Source organism: Ornithorhynchus anatinus, chromosome X1 (genome assembly GCF_004115215.2).
Source record: "Ornithorhynchus anatinus isolate Pmale09 chromosome X1, mOrnAna1.pri.v4, whole genome shotgun sequence".
Taxonomy (NCBI): domain Eukaryota; kingdom Metazoa; phylum Chordata; class Mammalia; order Monotremata; family Ornithorhynchidae; genus Ornithorhynchus; species Ornithorhynchus anatinus.
In genome coordinates, this window is record NC_041749.1 from 64,323,546 (window position 1) to 64,345,071 (window position 21,526).

The window sequence follows — 21,526 nt, forward strand, 5'->3', positions numbered from 1 at the left end:
GAGCTTTTACAGCTCAACTGAAGAGAGCATAGGCACAGGCCAGTGTGATGTCAGTGAGATTTTGTGTGGCAGGGCAGGACAGGGAGAGTTTCTCTCTACCTTGGGTTCCAAACTGTTCACTTCCCCTGCTGCCAAAAACCTTACCATTCTGAAGTCATTATTTTCCATATCTCTGCCTCCTGGGATCTCCCTTTCATCTGTCACCCCCCCCAGGTTTGCTTTTGATCCATGCAAAAGACTGGGAAGTGAAATCAGACTAGGGGAGCAGAAAGGGGAAACAGTCTGAGAGTAGGGGAGGTAATATTAGTGTGGAGTTTTAGAGGGGATTATGAAGGGATAAGGGATGAAAGTGGAGCTTGCTATGGCTGAAAGAGGGAGGCAGAGAGGAAAGCAATTTAGAAGTGTAGTAAAAGGGAAAAAAGACCTGAAAATGAGATTTGTCATCCTTTTTATCATTTTCCTTAGAAACTGAATAATGAGTGCTGTGAATTGTGAATTCTGTTCAACAATACTCCTTCAGTCCCATTTTTAAGTTTCCCAAGGCAAATGCCTTTCAGCAGCCCATTGTAAAGTTCAGAGAAGCAGCTCAGCTTTTAGAACTATCCCCTGCAACCTGTGCCTCTCTGGGATACTACAGAATGTTAAAAGCCATCTCTCCCTTATTTCCTTTCCTAGTGCGGAGGCCAGATTAATGGAGGAGATATAGCTGTGTTTGCATCCAGAGCAGGACATGGCATTTGCTGGCATCCACCATGCTTCATGTGCACAGTCTGTAATGAATTGCTGGTCGACCTTATATACTTCTACCAAGATGGGAAAATCTATTGTGGCAGACACCATGCCGAATGCCTGAAACCTCGATGTGCAGCATGCGATGAGGTGAGAGCAGCTCTAACTGATCTTCAGGGCATCCTTGTAGTGGAAGTACCTGGACACCACTACTCTAGTGCAAAGATCACCTCTGTGACATTCACACCAGCCTGAAGTCGTTCCCATGGCTCCTGGCGCACCCAGCATTCACAGGCTTCAAATTAAGAAATCTTAGACCCTACACCCTCTTTTCCCTCAGTAGCAAATCTCAAATCCCAAACTCCACCCATCCTGTTTGCCAAAAAGTCTGGAAGCATCTCACAGTGTCTGGTCATGGCAGGTTCTTCCCTGACTTATTGGCTTCTGCTAGGGGAGATATTTTAACTAAGCAGGTGTTGATTCTATACTCCATCCTGGAGGTGAGAGCCCTGAGGGCCTCAGCCTACACCCCAACTAAAATGGAGTATGCACTCCATGAGCAAGACACAGTTTGTGACAGATAATCAGAGGCAATCAAAGATCTCTGATCATCCTTCAGAAAGGACACACCAAACTCCTCTTCTAAGGTGCTGTCTTTAAATGGGGGACCTTAATAGGTTTGCTTCTTTTTTAATAGAGGACGGGTGGGGTAGGAATAAAGGAAAAGAAATGTTCAGTAGTATTTGGGAGGGAGAGGAGGGTAGAGAGTGAACATTGTATCCCCCCAACACCATTTTTCTGGTTATCTGGAAGGCCAGCTGGGTGTTCCTTTTCTCTGTATCAGAATAAGAGAATCAGAAAGAAAAAGAGATTGACTGACCCCTTCCATCCATGAGACATCTTAAAACCATGGTAAAGGGGAAAAATTCAGGCAGAATTGTAGTTATACAGGGAGGTGAGGCATTAGCCACTCCCAGTGCTGGGAGGCATGGAGGAGGCAGGTGTGGTAGAGTAATTGTTCTGTTGTGAAAAGGGAGCTTTAGCAATGTCCTCTCCACCTCACTATTATACATTTCCTTTGGATGAGTGGACTAACACTGAGGCATCCCTGCCACCCCCACCTCCCCTGCCACCACCAAGGAAAGCTGGTATATGTACCTGATTATGTTTTTGAGGTTAATGGTAAAGATCAAGCTCTTAACCATTCCACTGGCCATATTTAATTGTGGTAGACTGTGAGCCCATCGTTGGGCAAGGATTGTTTCAAACTGTTGCCGAATTTTACATTCCAAGCGTTTAGTACAGTGCTGTGCACATAGTGCTCTGCATTATTGAATGAATGAATGAATGATTTTTACATAACTTTATCTTTCCTAACAACTTAGACTATTACTCAGATTGTGAGCCCCCTACGGGAAAGGGACTGTGTTGCCCCTGGAAAGTCTATGCATACACTGCCAGAATGATTGCAGATGGAGGTGGGGCATTGTGGGACAGATGTGACCATCGCATCGCTATGAGTCAGAGATGACTCGATGGCATAAGACAAGATTCCAGCGCTTAGAGCAGTGTTTGACGCATAGTAAGGACTTAACAAATACCATTAAAACAAACAAACAGAAAAACAGATTCGAGGTTTCAATTTCCTTTCCGGTCCTTTGGCAGACAGAGTTTTGCGCATAGTTAGATTTTTCCATTCAAAGTATGTTTCCATCTCTGGATGCCAGTCGTTTGACTGACTTCGTTTGCTTGGCTGTTTCAGATCATTTTTGCAGATGAGTGCACGGAAGCTGAAGGAAGACACTGGCATATGAAACACTTCTGCTGCTTTGAATGTGAAACAGTGCTAGGAGGGCAGAGGTACATCATGAAGGAAGGAAGGCCTTACTGTTGCAACTGCTTTGAATCCTTGTACGCTGAATATTGTGACACCTGTGCCCAGCACATCGGTAAGGGTGGAGTATTCATTTATATCCCTTTGACAATTATAATAATAATAATTGGGGGTCTTTGTTAAGCGCTTACTATGTGTCTAGCACTGTTCTAAATGCTGGGGAAGATACAAGATAATCAGGTCAGACACAGTCCCTGTCCTACACGGGACTCACAGTCTAAGTAAGAGGCAGAAGAGTGCTAAGTATGATGTTTGGCTCATAGTAAGCACTTAAGTACCAGAGTTATTATTTAGAAGGAGAGGAGGGAACAAACCATTGAGTCCAACACATTCACCAGCAAAATATTGGGCGTGTATCCAGTGTTACAAAAGAGCAGATTCTTGCAAATGTTTTGGTTTAAAAGCAAATCACAAAACCAACTGAATACAACTAGAGATTGTTTTGAGCAGTGCACTCCCTGTGGGCCATCAGCATTCTGAAGTGAAGTTGGCTAATTTATATAGTAATATCTGTCTTCCCTTTGCAGATAGCCAATTTGTTCAACTGTGCAGATCTATTGGAACTAGATCACAGTATTTCTTCATTATTCATTCAATTTGCATTTTCTGGCACCACAGGCTATTACGGGAGATCCTTCTAAAGAGAATTGGCAGTATGGGAGGGAGCCTCTGTGGGATGTGAAATAACAGCCTGATGTTTCCACTGGTTGTGTAACTCCAGGAAGTCTGACAAAAATTGCCAAGCTTTTACCTGTAGTGAGGAGATGGAGCGATAACTGTAGTTTCTAGAGCTGTAGACTTTTTTTAATGCCCACTTAAGTCATTGAAGGAAAAATACATTTTATGTGGCCAAGAAAAGAGGGTGGTGTTTTCGCCACTTCATCAGGAGCGGAGCTGGCATACCTGGAAAACAGTGTCAGACTGTATCCCTAGGAGTTTGGGCTGTTCAGTGCATGAGATTAATGAAAGTCAAGACCTTAATTAATTTGATTAGTAGTTTAAGGTTTTCTTTTCATAAACCTTGGCCCTGCCCTGGTCCTCATTTGGAGGCTTTCATGGCAGGGGAGTAATGGTTGCTATGGAAAGTGTTTGTTCGTCAAAATTCACATCTGAATTGATCTGTTGAACCACCAATAAATGTGAACCCCTCCCTGCCCCCTCTAAGAAAGGCCCAATCTTTTAGAATCAGACTATTAACTTGAGAAGTCTTAAGTGAGTTTTCTTTTTTCATGTGTTTAAAGTGTGTTCTGCAAGAGGCCATCAGCTAGTGTTGAGCTCCATTTAGCATATCATCAGTCAGGATTCTATCAAGAAAGGGAAGAGAATTAGAATGTTTGAGAGGAGTTGCAAGTCTTAGCCAAAAAGTGCACTGTTGGTTTCTGAGATGTTTGGGCTCAGGGCTAAAAAATTTATATACAGGAAACCAAGGTTTGCTGCTCTTATTTCAGACATTCGTTAAATACTCACACTGTACAAATCCCTGTGCTAAGTGTTGGGGTAAATACAAAATAAAAAAGGCCATTCAGACACTGTCCTTGGCCCATATGGGGCTCACACCCTAATTAGGGGAGGAGAGATGCAAGGAGACTTTAAGGAAACCAACACTGAAACCCTCTCTTGTCAGCACTGGGAATGCTAAATACAGGGGCATGTTCCTAAAAGAAGTGTTACCCAGTATTTTTTGCAGGATTTCACCTATGACAGAAGCCCTGATTGTGGCTGACATTGTAGGTGCCAATTTTTCTACATATTTCTCTCCTTCTTTCTCTCAAGCAATATTTATTCTCCTTGTCCGGTTCCCTTTATGCAAAATAGGTTCAGCATTTTACACTGCAATGAGGTGAAGGGGTGGGTGGGGGGGAGGAATGCTTGGCAGTGAAAAGAGCCTTAGATTTAACTGAATAGTTGGGTTAAACCCTCCACCTGAAACAAATGTCTATTTTACAATAAAATGTAATTTTCCTTTAACAGTAAAATGTGCAACATACATATAATGTTCAGGGATACATGATCATTACGTTTTTTTAACTGTGATCCTACTATTCAAATATTCCATATTCACACAGCAGGCTGGAACATACTCTACATCATGCAGCCGTTGCTAGGGCAACGCGGCTTCTTCCTGCAAAGGGCAAAGTAAACCAGCCTATAAACACATATAGACTGAAGCAGCAGTAGATATAAGCACCCTCTGGAAAGAACTTAAACTTATGGAAAAGGGAAAATTAAAAAATGGATCAAGCAAAGATGGGCTCACTTTCAGATGTTGGAGTTCAAGTGCAGGACAGAGCATCCCCAAAAGAGGATGTTTATCAAAAGCATTGCTAAATGCTCTGAAGCCGTTTAAACCCTGCTCCTGCAAACCATGCTGTCCTTTGCCTCCTTGTGAGCCTCCTCTTCAGACTTTCTATTTCCCCACCTTCTTCAAGCCCTGTCTCCCTCTGTGTTTGTCCAACGCCAAGTCGTTCAGGAGCCCTCCTTGCTTCTCCTTCCTTCTCTGTTTCAAGAAGCAGCCTGGAACTAGCAGCCCTTGAGAACAGAGTTTCTGCATCTTGTGAGGTCAGGCCGCTAGCTTTTTATTGACCAGCAGGACTACAGCTGTTCTCTAGATCTCAGTGCTGCTTCTATCTCTTTCATGTTTACTCTTTTTCTACCGCATTGCACCTGAAAAAGTCTCAGCTACACAGTGGGTGGGAGCAGTTATCAACACCAAAAGCTGTATGGGGCAGGAAGAGATAGTGGGAGAATGACCTGACTGCCTCTGGTAGAAGAAATTACATCCTCATAATAATATTAGTGGTATTTAAGTGCTTACTATGTGCCAAGCACTGTTCTAAGCACTGTGGTGGGTACCAGATAATCAGGTCAGACATAGTCCCTGCCCCATATGGGGCTCACAGTCTAAGTAGGAGGGGAAAAGGTATGGAATCCCCATTTTACAGATGAGGAAACTGAGGCATAGAGAAGTTAAGTGACTTGCCCAAGGTCTCACACACACACATACACACACACACAGTCACAGAAAGTTGGGGAGCTGGAATTAGAACCCCATTCTCTGACTCCCAGATCCATGTTTTTTCTACTAGCCATGCTGCTTCTAGCCACTAGGCCATGCTGCTTCTATATGGGGGAGGAAAATGAACAAGCACACTAGCCAACAGATGTAGGCATTGGTCAGCTATCTGTTCCCAGTTAAAAAGGGTATTGTTTTATGCTTTGTAAAAGGATGATTTATGTGGCTATTTCAGTAGTGGATTCATTCATTCAATCATATTTATTGAGTGCATACTGTGTGCAGAGCACTGTACTAAGCACTTGTAAAGTACAATTCAGCAACAAATAGAGACAATCCCTGCCCACAATGGGCTCACAGTCTAGGCGGGGGGAGACAGACATCAAAACAAGTAAACAGACATCAATAACATCAATATAAATAAATAGGATTAATAAAATAAATAGAATTATAAATATGTACATATATACACAAGTACTGTGGGGCAGGGAAGGGAGGTAGAGCAGAGGGAGGGAGTGGGAACGATGAGGAGGGGAGAGGGAGCAGAGGAAAAGGGGGGCTTAGTCCAGGAAGGCCTCCTGGAGGAGGTGAGCTTTTAGTAAGGCTTTGAATGGGGGAAGAGTGCTAATTTGGGAGATTTGAGGGAGTGCATTCTAGGCCAGAGGTATGATGTGGGCCAGGGGTCGACAGTGGGACAAGCGAGAACGAGGCACAGTGAGAAGGTTAGCACCAGAGGAGCAGAGTGCGCGGGTTGGGCTGTAGAAGGCGAGAAGGGAGGTTGAGGTAGAAGGCGGCAAGGTGATGGAGACCTTTGAAGCCAATAGTGAGGAGCTTTTGCTCTGTTTTAAGTCCTGGTGACCTACATGTAGTAGTCCGGGAAAGAAGCCTCTTTCTTTGTAAACCAAACTTTTCAGATATCTGGTAGAACTAGACAGGGTTTTCTTCCAGAGGTGTCCCCAGATCGGCACAGCAAGGCCTTGGGGAGCAACTTCAGTTCAAAGTTGATGAAACTACTTCTTGGCCTCCTATGTGTTGGTCACCAGGCACCAAAGGATCCTATCTTAAGATGAACTCTCAATAGTGCTAATAGGTAAAAATGTCCTTTGGTTTGAAGTACCTACTGCAGTTCTTTGGGTTCTTAATAAATATTTAATTTGGTGTCGGACACATCTCGCCTCCAAAAGGCCAAAATAAAGACAGAGGGTATAGGTTAGCTAGAAGATCTATGTCTCTCCCTTTCTCCCTTCTTGTCCTCTCCCTTCCTCCCCAGAGGAGTAGAGGAAGGATGTGGAGTAGGATTTGGAAATGCTGTGACCTTGTCCTTCATTCTAAGAAGAATGAGGAAGGACACTACTTATCTCCCCACAGTTCAAAGTGACTTGTTTGCAGCAAGAAGGGCATGGAGAGGCAACCCGAATTTACAATCCTGGGGAGGGAATGAAGGCCTCCAAAGGGAGAGGGGACCCCTTTGCTCAGATGTGATTCATCAGAGGGGTGACTCCCTCCCATGGAAATGTCCTTTCAGCCTTGCACTCTTCCCCTAACCCCTGGCTTGTAAATTAGAAAGACCTCCTTCATTTGTTAAGGGAACAAGCTAATGAAAAAAGCAGCCAAAAATTGCATCTGGAAATGCTGTCTGACCTTGCTTCGCTGACAGTGTACTCCACCTGGTTCTCCTCTTACCTCTCTGGCAGCTTCGTCTCCATCTCATTTGCTGGCTCTTTTCCCACTTCTTATCCCCTAACTGTAGGTGTCTCATGGGGCTCTGTGCTGGGCTTCTCACTTTTCTTGATCTACACTTACTCTCTCGTGAAGCTCATCTCCTTACATAGATTCAGTTACCACATCTGGGCTGATGTCTTCCACATCTTCCTCAGAGGCCCCAACCTTTCTCTGGCTAGTCACACTTGCCTTTCCCCTTGCCTCAGGACACCTCTATGTGGATGTTCTGCCAACATCTCAAACTTAAAAGTCTAAAACGCTTAGTATAATGCTCTGCACACAGTAAGCGCTCAATAAATATGATTGAATGAATGAAAACAACTCCACTTCCCTTCTAAAGCATACCTCCTTCCAACATCCCCATCTCTGTCAACACCACCACCACCACCATCCACCCAGTCCCAGAAGGCTGGTGTCCTCTTGGACTCCTTTGTGACTTTTAGTTCTTATATGTCACTAAATCCTGCCAATTTTTTTTCCATAACACTTCCCACATCTGCCCCTTCTTCTCCACCCACATGACCTTCACACTGTTGAAACTCTCGTTATTTCGCAAGACTAATGTATCAGACTCCACACTGGTCTCCCCTGTCAGTCTATACACTACACACTGCTACCCAGAACATTTTCTTAAAATGTCCTTCACGCCTCAAAAAACACCCAATGGCTACCAATTTCCATCATGCAGAACTACTTTACCATTGGCTTCAAGGCTCTTCACCAGCTTTCGCCATCTTTCCCCCTCTAGTCTGTAAGCTCCCTGTGGGCAGGAATTGTCTCTATCTACTCTGCTGTGTAGTGCCAAGTGCTTAGTATGGTACTTTGCACATAGTTAAATGCTCAATAAATATGATTGATGGTTGTATTCCCAAGCACTTAGTACAGTGCTCTTCACATAGTAAGTGTTCAAAGGATACCATTGATAGATTGATCTTTCAAATTTCTCTCTTCACCCATTTTTGCTCCAGGTCACCCTTTTTGCTCCACACAAGCTCACCTTATAACTGACCTCATTCTCAACTCTCTATATATTCTTTTCCCTTGTTCACCTCATTTTCCTTTCTGCCCTCCCCACTTCAAATCCTGCAGGCCACAGCCCTTTAAGAACCCTTCCCTAATTAATTCCCATGATCCCAAACCACATTAACCCATCAGCCACCCTTAGCACTATATGCTCAGTGCTTATAGATCGTATTTTAGTATCTAGATTGGTGGTATACAATTGTTCTATATGTTATTTATTTATCCATTCCATCCCACCATACTCTTACTACTATCCATCATCTTTGCTTTTCTGCTATTGGTAAATAATCAGTGTCTACCCTTCTCCCTCTTTACATGGTGATCTCCTTGAGGATAAGGATTTTTTTTCTTCTATGGTATTCTTTCAAGCATTTAGTCCAGTTCTCTGTAGACAGTATGGCCACAATAAATGCACTGAGTGGTTGAGCAAAGGGCTTGTGTTGAAATGTTTCTTCTCTGCTTCCTATTCTGCTTATGTACTCTGTGTTTCTTTCTCTTTAAGTTCAGCTCAAAACCAACCCCTTTCTTGAAGTTTTTTCCAACTGAGTAGTTATTCACCTCATCCCAATATAGCAAGTCTGATCCCCAAGCAATTAATCAGTGGGATTTATTGAGCACTTACTGTGTGTGCAGAGCACTGTACTAAGCATTTGGTAAAGTATAATAAAGTTGGTAGATATGCTCCTAGCCCAAACAGACATCAAACTAAATTGCAGATAGGGGAAATGGCAGAGTGTAAGGATACATACAGTAGTGCTGTAGACCTTAGGGTGGGGTGAATATCAAGTGCTTAGGGGTTATATATCCAAGTGCATAAGTGACACAAAAGGGAGAGTAAGTGGGGGAAATGAGGACTTAATCAGGGAAAACATCTTGGACATGTCTATATTTCTAGTCTGTCCTCAGAGGTGGTGGTCTTCTCTACATCCTGTAAAATTCCCCTGGGAACTGGTTTCAGACTTCACAGACTTCAGTTGCCAAAGAGTTCTCAGCCACCATCATTTGATAAGGATGTTGGTGGGAAAAGCCAATTTCTCCTTCTAGAGAGTGCTAAGCAGACAAACACTACTCCAGGGAGAGTGAAGCAGTAATAATGATAATAGTAATTTTGATATTTAAGTGCTTACTATGTCCCAAGCACTGTACTAAGCACTGGGATGTTACAAGATATTCAGTTTAGACCCTGTCCCACATGGGGCTCACAGTCTAAGCAGGAGGGCAAGCAGGGACATTAAATCCCCATTTTACAGATGAAGAAACTGAGGCACAGAGAAGGTGAGTTGCCCCAGGTCACCCAGCAGGCAAGTGGCAGAGCAGAGATTAATAATAATAATAATAATAATGTTGGTATTTGTTAAGCGCTTACTATGTGCAGAGCACTGTTCTAAGCGCTGGGGTAGACACAGGGGAATCAGGTTGTCCCACGTGAGGCTCACAGTCTTAATCCCCATTTTACAGATGAGGTAACTGAGGCACAGAGAAGTGAAGTGACTTGCCCCACAGTCACACAGCTGACAAGTGGTGGAGCCGGGATTCGAACCCATGACCTCTGACTCCAAAGCCCGTGCTCTTTCCAGTGAGCCACGCTGCTTCTCTAAGATTAGAACCTAGGGTCTCTGACTCCCAGGCCTGGGCTCTTTCCACAAGGCCACATTCCTTCCCTAAGAGAAGTAAAGAGAGCAGATGAGGGTTTATTAGGTAAACAGAAATTTAGGAATTATTCTTTGTGGTCATTCTTTTACTGGCTTTCTAACCTATTGTGTCTTCAGGCATCTTTTACTTCAGGTCCTGTCAGAGTACTTATGTTTTCTCCGTATTTGTTCTCCCTAGGCATTGACCAGGGCCAGATGACTTATGATGGCCAACACTGGCATGCGACCGAAACCTGTTTCTGCTGTGCTCATTGCAAGAAATCTTTGCTCGGGCGCCCTTTCCTACCAAAACAAGGTCAGATCTTCTGCTCCCGAGCCTGCAGTGCAGGAGAGGATCCCAACGGCTCCGACTCATCCGATTCAGCATTCCAGAACGCCAGGGCCAAAGAATCCCGGCGTAGTGCCAAGATTGGCAAGAACAAAGGCAAAGCAGAAGAGGCCATGCTCAACCCATGTGGCCAGCTGCAGGTGACATCCAATCGCCTCTCAGCTGATGTAGATCCACTGTCACTGCAGATGGATTTGCTCAGCCTGTCAAGCCAGACACCCAGCCTCAACAGGGACCACATATGGAGAAGCCGAGATGAGCTTTACCATTACGGCAATAAAATGGAACAAAGTCAGTCACAGAGCCCCTTGCAGCTCCTCAGCCAGTGTAACATCAGAACGTCCTATAGCCCTGGGCAGGTGGCAGGGGCTCAGCCAGATTTATGGGGAAAGCATTTTGGTAATCCAAAGAGAAGCTCGTCTTTGGCGTTGAAAGGGCATAGTGGTAGCTTCATTAAGGAATGCAGGGAAGATTATTACCCAGGAAGACTTAGATCCCAGGAGAGCTATAGTGATATGTCCAATCAGAGCTTTAATGAGGCAAGAGGCAGTATTAAAGTCCCAAAATATGATGAAGAAGAGGGGGAAAGTGGCATGCCGACTCAGCAGTGTCGAACCAGGCACCCTATCAATGCACTTAAATTCACTGAGGATCTGACTCCTACTGAACAAACCCCCCGGGGCTCAATGGAGTCGCTGGCCCTTTCCAATGCAACAGGTAAGCTGCTTATCCTGGTAACACTTAACGTGGTGTTAAGTGTTACCACTGCTGGGCTTGAGGATTTCAGCTCGGACTTTATTCTGCAGTCTCATGAAGAACAGACTTGGAGTCCCGCAGGCTGGTGTAGAAGAGGAAAGGTGAGTCGGGTGACCGAAAAGTAGCACTATTGTCTCCTCCATCCTTCTTCCCTCCCCCTCAAACTTGGATCAGGTTCCCGACTCCTAAACCCCTGTATCTGGAGTCTGGGAGTGTGTGGTAGAATTCCATTGTTGGACAGGGAAAGTGTAGCCAAACTAGAATAGAAAACAATCTTTGCATACTTCCCAAAAGTTCTCCTGAGGGTGTGCAGGTATGTGCACATAAACGCAGTGGATGGAGCACAGGCCTGGGTGGCAGAAGGTCATGGGTTCTAATCCCAGTTCCACTAGTTGTCTGCTGTGTGACCTTGGGCAAGTCACTTCACTTCTCTGTGCCTCAGTTACCTCATCTGTAAAATGGAGATTGAGACTGTGAGCCCCACGTGGGACAAGGGACTGTGTCCAACCTGATTTGCTTGAATCCAACCCAGCATTTAGTACAGTTCCTGGCTCATAGTAAGTGCTTAGCAAATACCATAATTACTATAATAATTATTATTATTATAAGGTACCGGCACTTATCACATGAAGCCTGTCAGTGTGTTTGGTGCAGAGCACAGTGGGAGAGCTATTCATACATTCTCTGAGTCCCAGGCTTATGCTCTTTCCACTAGGCCACACTGCTTCTCAATTGATTGATTGATGAAAGATGCTAAATAATTGCCCAGGAATGTGGCTTCTGCATTTGGAAGACACTGAAGAAGACCAGTCAGGTAGAACAATAATAATTGTTGAGCACTGGAATAGATATGAGATAATCAGATCAGAGGCAGTTCCTGTCTCACCTGGATTCACAATCTTTCAGGGAGGGAGAGCAGGTATATTATCCTCAGTTTTACAAATGAGGAAATAAAGGGCCCCAGAGGTTTACTTGCTCAGCACACCAGTGGCAGAGCTGGAACTAGAACCCAGGACTCTGACTCCCAGACCATGATATTTTCACTAGACCAAGCTGCCTCGTTATTGTTGTGCAACAAGAAAGGGCTGGGAAGATTCTTTAGCTGACCTTTTTCCTGACTTTCCAGGGACTAGGGTAAGCAAATCCTAAAGGATGGGTCAAGTGATCATATGGCCAGAGACTGACTGTGTGACCTTGGGCAAGGTCATTTCAATGCTCTGATGATCAGTTCCTCATTCTGTAGCCCGGACATAACCCTAGCACAACAATTGGAGAGAATTCAAAAAGCATGGTGAAAAGAACTAAAATCACTGATAGGACAGTGCTTTGAGTTAACAAGCAGGTAATATTAATTTGCCCAATCCTCCCCCCGACCCCAATCAGTTGTTAGGCAATATGGAAGAAATATTAACTCTTTCAGACCTCTCTGGAACTGTTTTGCTCTCACATGGTGGAGAAGGTATTTGATGACCATTTATATTTTGGGGGCTTTTCAATTGTAATATCAGGTTGAATGTGTCTGTTTGGAATCTGGCATTTAGGATCATGGAGCACTTCCAATATGGAGCATTTGCTTGAAAATACATCCACCTTATATATGTGTATTTAAGAAACCTTTGCCCTCGTTTCTCCCTCTCCACAAATGATCAGTGGTGTCTTCCTATAATTTATCTGTCTATAGATTTTTCTTCCTTCTCTCACAAAATACCCACAGTTCTTTGGTTTTGTATTTGTTCATTTTAAAATATGCTTTAGGGCTCTCTTACTTTTCATTACCAGCTGCCTATCCACTGAGTGATAAGCATGATGACAATCCAGCGGTGATAAGCTTGAGAGATGGAAGGAAAAGCATGGCCTTAAAAAAAAAAAAAAGACTTCCATTTGATTCCTCTGTATACTTGTACCAGACAGGGGTGTGGGAGAAAGACTGGGGATAATACCCTGAAAGTAACTTTTTAATTACAGTTATTGTAACATATTAAGTATAATCTTTGTTGTCATATATGTTCCCCCAAACTACATCTCACTAAACATATTTTAAGTGCTTTTAATGAACAAAATGAATCTTTTCCCTGTTGACCCTCACCACCCATTTTTATTTTTGATGTTGTTAGAAAACTCAGTTGGGCTTAGAGAAATTAAATTGAAATTCAGTGATATTTACAGAATTTTTAAAGCTTGTGTACCTTTAAATTTTGGTAACAACAAACTATGAGTAACAACCAGGAGTCCAAAAGGCTTAGTTGAAAATGCCTTGATCCTTCCTTAGAAGCCAAGTGTATTAACTGTAATGGTTTGGGGTTGGGGGTGGGGAGGGCGGTGTTATTGGTGTACACTAATTTGCATTACTAAATGGATGGAGAGTGCTTAACATGTGCCTCTTCTCAGTAATCCTTCCCCTAAAACATCAGAAAACCTGGCTTCCAACAGTTCGTTAGCTGTAGATGTTTGAATTGCCTTCCATTATCCAGTTCTCTTTTTCATCGTTTTGTTTGGAACTAGTTGTTTTCAGGCCTGCCTTCTTGGAAAACCATTTCATATACATTCATGAATTGAGTCAGTAGCTAACTGCCATTAAATTCCACAGATTCCTGTTGCATGATATTAATGTATACTACTTGTTAACCCTTATTGTTCCAAACCCTTAGCTAACGAGTGCTTCGAACAGGGAATTTCTCTTGAATCCCAGGCTCAGACAGTTTACCAAGAAGAGGTTTGTGCCTGCCTAGTAAATATGAGAATGCCATTTTGAATTTACTCCCATCCAAAATGTCAAGAATGTTTTCTGCGGTTGTATCCTCCAGAACAAGTTATGGATTTTGATTCTGCTTTTCTAGGGAGGTTTGCTAGTGCCATATCTATAATTAATCTGATTTCAGATAGATTCTAAACATAAACTATATAAGTGTGATACTGTATTCACACTTAAATATTAGCAGCAGGAGAGGTTTCATTGATGTTACTGTGAACAGTCTGGAAAAAAAATCTGAAAAGAGGGGTAAAGGAAAGGAAAAGGGATCTGTGGTGCATTTTTGTGGTGTACACACACGTTCATATCAGCCCATCTTGACAGTGTGAACTTTATTGTGCAACATTGAGTCCTATTATTGCTGTAGATTATTTTTCAGGATTTTCTAGCAAAGTAAAAAAAAAAGTTGAGTGACAGTTTTAGGATTTGGAATAATAACTGAAATGTCCCAACTCATCTCAACATTTTTGAAATTATGCTTTTAATATTCATAATGCAAAACATTTTTATATTTAATTTTATTAAAGTACATTTTTGGTATTCTTTTGCCTTGCTTGGCTAATTGCTGTTAACCCAAATTCTTTGTTTAAATAGTTTATTAAAAACTCATACTCAGCTGGCATATTGTTTCTTTAAAAGCTAAGCCTCAAAAATCCACATCAATTAACCTATTTGTCCATGAATATTTCTCTACCAAGAAAGGCATTAGCATTCGAGTGTTGGTGGTAAAAGTGTCAAAGGTTAGAGCTTTGGAGCTGCCATTCACTTGTTCTTAAGTAAGCAGATCAATTCATTTTGACTAACGAGTTTCTCACTTGGCATCTCAGCCAGCATGGCTCAGTGGAAAGAGCCCGGGCTTGGGAGTCAGAGGTCATGAGTTCTAATCCCAGCTCTGCCACTTGTCAGCTGTATGACTTTGGGCAAGTCACTTAACTGCTCTGTGCCTCAGTTACCTCATCTGTAAAATGGGGATTAAGACTGTGAGCCCCATGTGGGACAGCCTGATTACCTTGTATCCCCCCCACAGCTTAGAACAGTGCTTGGCAAATAGTAAGCGCTCAATAAATGCCATTATTATCATTATTATTATCATTATTATTATTACTATTAAAGACTACTTTCAATATATACCCAGCGGCTTTATGCAGTCATTAAAATACATTATGTCTCCCATGCCCATTTGTAAATACAACAGCAGGAGAGTAGTCTAATAACATCCAGGGAGTGGTCCTCAAGGGAATTTCATGTACCTTGTTGCTCTTTTTATTCCATTTTGTTTGTTTTTTCATGGTAATCTCTCTATGGGGGACCTCTGAGGGCTACTTGATTCAGGCAACTGCTTGTGGTAGGAGTTGTAGCATTTACTGAGCACAAGCTTGGGAAGTACAGAAAATTAAGTGACCCCTTCCCTACCCACAGGAGCTTATACTCTAATGGGGAAAGCAAACATAAAAATATTTATATCCAGAGTGGTTTAAAAAAATTGAGCAGACATATGTACATTAATGCTAAGGAGGGCATAAATTAGTTCATAAGTGTGCTAGTTAGCTGAAGGCACAATGTGTCTCAAGGAAATCTTGTTGGAGGAGGAGGGATTTGATTGTGGGGAGAGCTGTAATCTGTTTGGAGGGAGTTTCAACCCAGGAAAACAGCGTGAATGTCAAGTGTGAGGTACAGTTAGAAGGTTGGCTTAGGAGGAACAGAGACGCAAGTTGAGGAATAGCCAGTGAAGAGAGCAGATACGTAAAGTGTGGCCTGATGGTGGAGAGTTTTGGAGTCAATTGTGAGGAGTTTTTGTTTGATTTGAAGAGGCACAGGAAGCCAGCAGAGGGTTTTGAGGAGAGGAGTCCTCTAGACTGTAAGCTCATTGAGAGCAGAGAATTATTGTTATATTATACTCTCCCAAGCACCTAGTACAGTGTTCTGCACATGGTAAGTGCTCAGTAAATACAACTGACTGACTGAGGAGAGATGTGGGCCAAAAGATGTTTCAGGAAGATGATCCATGTGGTAGCATGTAGTACAGATTGGAGTGGGAAGAAGCTGGGAGACCAGTGAGGAGGCTAATGCAATAGTCTAGACATGGCAAAACCAGGGCGGTAGCAGTTGGGAAGGATGTGGGAGACGCTGTGAGGGAAGAACCAGCAGGTTTTGGCAATAGACTGAACATGAGTATTGAATGATAGTGAAGAGTCAATGATGGCACCAAGATTGTGGCCTTTTGGGATGGGAAGGATGGTGATGCTGTCGAATGATATTGAGAAAGCAAAGGGGAGAAGTGGTCTTAGGGGAAAAGATAAGGAGTTCTGTTTTAGACATGTTGAGTTTGAGGTGTCAGCAAGACTTCCGAGTGGAAATGTACTGGAGGCAAGAGAGTTGTGGAATTGCAGATCAGGTGGTAGTCCAAAGTTAGAGAGATAGATCTGGGAGTCAATCACATAGGGGTGGTAGTTGAAATTGTGTGAGCGGGTGAGCTATGCAAGAGAGTGAGTGTAAAGCAAGAAGAGTAGAGGAAGAAGAGCAGAACCTTGGATGAGAGACAGAGGAGGAGCCGAACCAAACTGAGGAGGAACGGTCAGAGAGGTAGGAGAACTAGGATACTACCATGGCAACAAAACCAAATCCTGATGGTGTTCTGAGGAGGAGAGAGTGGTTCACAGTCCCAGAAATTAAGGAGGATCAGGGTGGATTATAATCCTTTGGATTAGGTTATAAAGAGGTCATTGGTGACCTTGGTTAGGGCTTGTATTCTTTCAGCCTGTGATGTATTAATGCACTATTTAGAGATAGGAATGGGTAGCAAAGTGTGACAACAATAAACGTGGGCTGAACAGGAGAAATGCAGAGCTCATTGGACAATTGATGAACCTAATTCATTCATTCATTCAAACGTATTTATTGAGCACTTACTATGTGCAGAGCACTGTACTAAACACTTTGATATTGGAACTCCTTTCACAAGTTTCATTCATTCAGTTGTATTTATTGAGCACTTACTATGATCAGAGCACTAGACTAAACACTAGGGAGAGTACACTGTAACAGTAAACAGACACATTCCCTGCCCACAGTGAATTTACAGTCTAGATGAGCACTTATAATGGGCAGTCACTCGTCACCCAGGTGAGTGAGAATTTATTCTGAGTAGGAAATCATGTGGATTTTATTCATCTTATTCCGAATAAGCCTCCAAGAGAGATGTGGCACATGGAGAGTAAGTGAGGACTGGTGTACTGTTTACCCTGTGTTATGTACGAAGTTTCTTTTTAGGGTGGATCCCTACATTTCTCCCTATTCACCCTTCCAAAGCTTTCAAACATTTACACATTGGCATATTAGAGATGCCAGAGAGGGAACTGAGGTAGGTCCTGACCACCGGGCATCATGTTGGAATGTTCAGGCCCAAGTAACACAGCTGGGCACCTACTGGCAGAGCCTTGTTGGTGTCCATCTATTCTGAGAATCAGTAACAGTCAGGGCTTTATAAATTTTTTTTTAAGTAATACCATTTCCTCTCTCCCAATGCCAGCTTTTCTAGCCCTTTTTTCCCCATTCCACCCTGCTCTCTGTGCCCCCCACCAAAAACAATGTATCATATTTTGAGGGCCTTTTAATTTTAGAAAATAAATATAATCAAAGGCTGGAATTGAGAGCTTAGGAGATCTTACTTGAGTGCAAACGAAGCAAGGGATAAGTTAGGTTTATAAATGAGTGGGAACATTGTAGCAGGTCCCAAATATTTTTTACCAGCTGGCCTTCTCCCATGGAGGTTCCTCTACTAATAAAGTGATAAAATCAACATTCTTTTCTACTCGCTGGACACATCTTTATTTAAGCTAGGTGAGTAAACTAGAACTATTTCCAAAGTAGATCAGTAGGCAGAATTTCTACTAGTATTCACATTCCCATTGAAGGCAGCAAATGCTTTCATCATCAACAGTATGGTATTGAGCATCTCTGGGTGTAGAACACTGTACTATCAATCATATTTATTGAGCACTTATTGTGTGCAGAGCACTGTGGAGCTTGGGAACAGTGAACAGAAATAAGACATGATCTTTCCTCTAAAGTCACTTTCAATCTATGGGGGAGGCAAGCAACCACAAATTCCCATGCCCATTAGAGGTGCACAAGCTTATTCAAATAGCATAAGTAAGCACTTAAATGAACAACAAAGAGATCAGTGCTAAGGGAGTGGATGGAGCAGCATGACCTCAAAGATGGGGATCAGTCAAGAAATGCCTCTTGGAAAAAGAGGCTTTTAGTGGGACTTTGAAAGTTGAGGGGAACATGGATTGGTGGATTCGAGGCAGGGAGAGATCTATGTAGGAAGAAAGATGTAAGCAGTGAGTCTGAGACAGCACCATTGTTAGTGAAGTACAGTAAAATGGTTAGTTTGGGAAGGGCAAAGAGTGTGAGCTGGGGTGTAATGTGAGAAGAGAGTCTCTCTCTCTATATATATATGAGGGAAAAAGCTGGTGGAGAGCCTTGTTTTATGCAAAAGAAATGAGTAGCCATTACAGGTTTTTGAGGAGGGGAGTTAAGTGCCTAACCAGCATTTTAATAAGATGATAACATTGGCAGAGTAAAGGACAGATTGAAGAGGAATGAGGCTTCAGGCAGGAAGACCAGTAAGGAAATCAGTGGAGTAATCCAGCTGGGAAGTGATGAGGGTGGAATGTAGAGAAAGGAGTGGATCCGTATGATACTATAGAAGAACTACTGGCAGGATTTAAATGTGGACAGATGGTAAGAAAGAATGTCCATGTCCTCCACCACCTCCCATTCCATCAGGACCAGTCCTATGGGGATCTGTTTTTGTATATGCACAGTTTTTAGTGGTCACTGCCCCCTTCATCCTGTCACTAGAAAGACCCCCTTCTGGTGTTGTGACATTTTCCCCCACAATGAACTCCTTCTACAGATGCGTGGGATTGGATCTTCTATCTTTAACCCTTCTGAAGTTCTAGTACATATTTTTACTGGCCAAAAGCAGCTTTAAAGATGGAAAACCTGGAATGTACTGAAGGCCTCTTAGGCCTCAAATAGTATTTGAATAAGTTAAAGTGAAAACTAATCAAAAACATGTGGATAAAGCATCCCTAAAAATACAGTGTGGATTAAAAATAAAGGAGAATAGTCCTTGGCCGAATGCTTTTTGAGGAATTTTTTTCTGACTGTAAACATTTGAAAAGTAGTTGGAGATTGCCAGTGACCCTAAACTGAAATGAGGTTCATTTTCCCTAGTGTAAAGTGAAAGATGTAGCCAAAGATGTGTTCAGGTATCTATTAAATACCTCTTAATTCAGTTGTCTATTAGCCAGCATGACCAACTACCCTTCCTAGTGACCAGGCCTGCTCCACTGGCATTAATGTAGGGAACAAGGCTGCCTTGTGTGTGTGTTTTCATTTGGTGAACAGAGTCTTGTTTTTGCAGAACCGCTCTACTAGCCCCCTGCAAAGCCAGTGCTGGAGCCTGACTCCCTAGCGCATATTTCCTAAATCAAAACCAGCATGCCTTCCTTGCTGTTCTAGAGCTTTTTGACATATTATTAGTTGGGGGCAGCTGTCACGAATCAAGCTGAGTAAACAGGCAGGGGATGTTTTAGGAGTTGAAGGCCAGGGACCGCTTCAAAAGTCCTTTGGCGTTTTATTTAATACCAAAAATGTAATGGTGTAAGCACAAGGATGTGGGATCTGCCACCCAATCTGCTGAAGGTGTCTCTACTTCTATTCTCCTTACTTTCACCTAAAATGAGGTACCTTCACCACCTGAAAAGCCAAGAGCTATGTATCCTATTTGATCTAAGTCTTTTGCTACTTTGTGTTGTCCCTCCCTTATCTTCCTTTTGGCCATTTCACTGCTCCTAACATACCATCTAAAGGCAGAGCTGTGCAATTCAATTTAGTCTACTTGGCTACTTGCTAATAGCCCTGGTAAAAATTTGGGGGAAGCAGGAAGATTGGATAAAATTGATTATCTGGGTCCCTCCATTAGCACAGAAAACCAAGAGTAGCCTCTTCCTCATCTAAGATGTGGTAGGACTCCCAAAAGAGCTGAGAATTTAAGGCTGGGTTCGCAAGCCCAGCTCTGGGTTGAGCTAAGCCCTGGGAGTACAGAGTTCCAGTCCATCCATAAGGTGCTGGGATTTCCCTCCAAGGGAAGCACTGCCACATAAGTGTTGTGTAATGCACGAGAGCAGTATGTCCCAGAGGATGCTGGGTTTTGTAGTCTCCAAGCTGTGCTATAAGACTCCCTACTGTCCACACACCCCAGTCCTCAGCTGGATGAATAGGAAGGTCTCAAGGAGGTGCCCAGGCTTGGTCCAAATCCAGAGAGGTCTTTTTTTAGGCTTGACTTAACCCAGATCATAGGCTCAGGTCCCATGGATCTGACCCTAAAGATGTGAGAGGCTTTAGCTCCTGTACCTTGAGTTAAGCCCTTCTCCATACTTAACCCTCTCCGTACAGTTGCCATTCAGTGGGCCCCTTATCTGCTCTTTCTGAATTTATTACTAATCACGAAGCTCCTCAGTGTGTTTTGTTTATGGCATCACTGAAATCATCCTTTACTTACAACTGAAGGAAACTTTCTATGAACCGCAGAGTGCATGTTTCTGTTTGATTTATTCCTTTCTGGCAAGCCCCAATTTAGTGATGTATCTATTAGCACTTTGTCCAGAATTAGTAAGAGGGTGCCAGAAAAAAATACCTAATTAGGGTGTGAATCTGAGATCTGTGTTAAGTGATTAAGGAACTCCAGTTTTAGAATTTAGCTGTGCTTTTTCAGAGTAGTTTGAGCAGAAGCAAGTACAGAATGGGTTTGTTTGTGCTTTTGTATGGATCTACATAGTAAAAGCTCCCCAGAGATAGTAATTAATAATAATTACAGTATTCATTCCAGTGTGTCAAGCACTGTGCTAAGCACTGAGGTAGATACCAAATAATCGGGTTGGACTCAGTCCCTGTCCCACATGGGGCTCACAGTCTAAATCGGAGGGAGAGTGATTAATCCCCATTTTACAGACAAAATAACTGAGGCACAGAGAAGTTAAGTGACTAGCCTAAGGTCATACAGCAAACCAGTGGTGGAGCTGGGGTTAGAACCCAGGTTCTCTGACTCTTAGGGCTATGCTCTTTCCACTAGGCCTCACTGCTTCCCTAAGCTTCACTAAGAGATCAGGAAAGAAGTTCATTAAAGTAAGGCCCCAAAGATAGTAAGCTTCTTCTCAGTGTTCAAAAGCTCCCTCTGAAGCAGAGAAAGCACTTTTCTCTCCTCTTCCCCCACCACCTCCAACTCATTTACACAGCTAGAGTTGTATTAACCAGAGGTTGGAGATAACCCAAGTGCCTTGCAGATTTTTCATTTCCCTCTTGCGCCCTGCATTTTGGCCACATCACTGCTTGTTAACACCCTGCTTGAGAGAAGCAGCGTGGCTCAGTGGAAAGAGCACGGGATTTGGAGTCAGAGGTCATGGGTTCGAATCCCGGCTCCACCACTTGTCAGCTGTGTGACTTTGGGCAAGTCACTTAACTTCTCGGTGCCTCAGTTACCTCATCTGTAAAATGGGGATGAAGACTGTGAGCCCCACGTGGGACAACCTGACTCCCCTGTGTCTACCCCAGCGCTTAGAACAGTGCTCGGCACATAGTAAGCGCT

At 43.2% G+C, this 21,526-nt stretch overlaps 1 protein-coding gene across 4 annotated transcripts in view; it reads left to right on the top strand.

The window, feature by feature from the left end:
* The window catches only part of PRICKLE2 (prickle planar cell polarity protein 2), a 278,984-nt gene that overhangs the window by 227,475 nt on the left and 29,983 nt on the right, over window positions 1–21,526 (top strand). For all 4 annotated transcript variants that reach the window (XM_029050890.1, XM_007668265.3, XM_007668266.4 and 1 more), the window contains 3 exons: window positions 676–879; window positions 2,492–2,678; window positions 10,212–11,078. In XM_029050890.1, coding sequence (XP_028906723.1) covers window positions 676–879; window positions 2,492–2,678; window positions 10,212–11,078 — 1,258 coding nt within the window. The remainder of the gene's footprint in view (window positions 1–675; window positions 880–2,491; window positions 2,679–10,211; window positions 11,079–21,526) is intronic.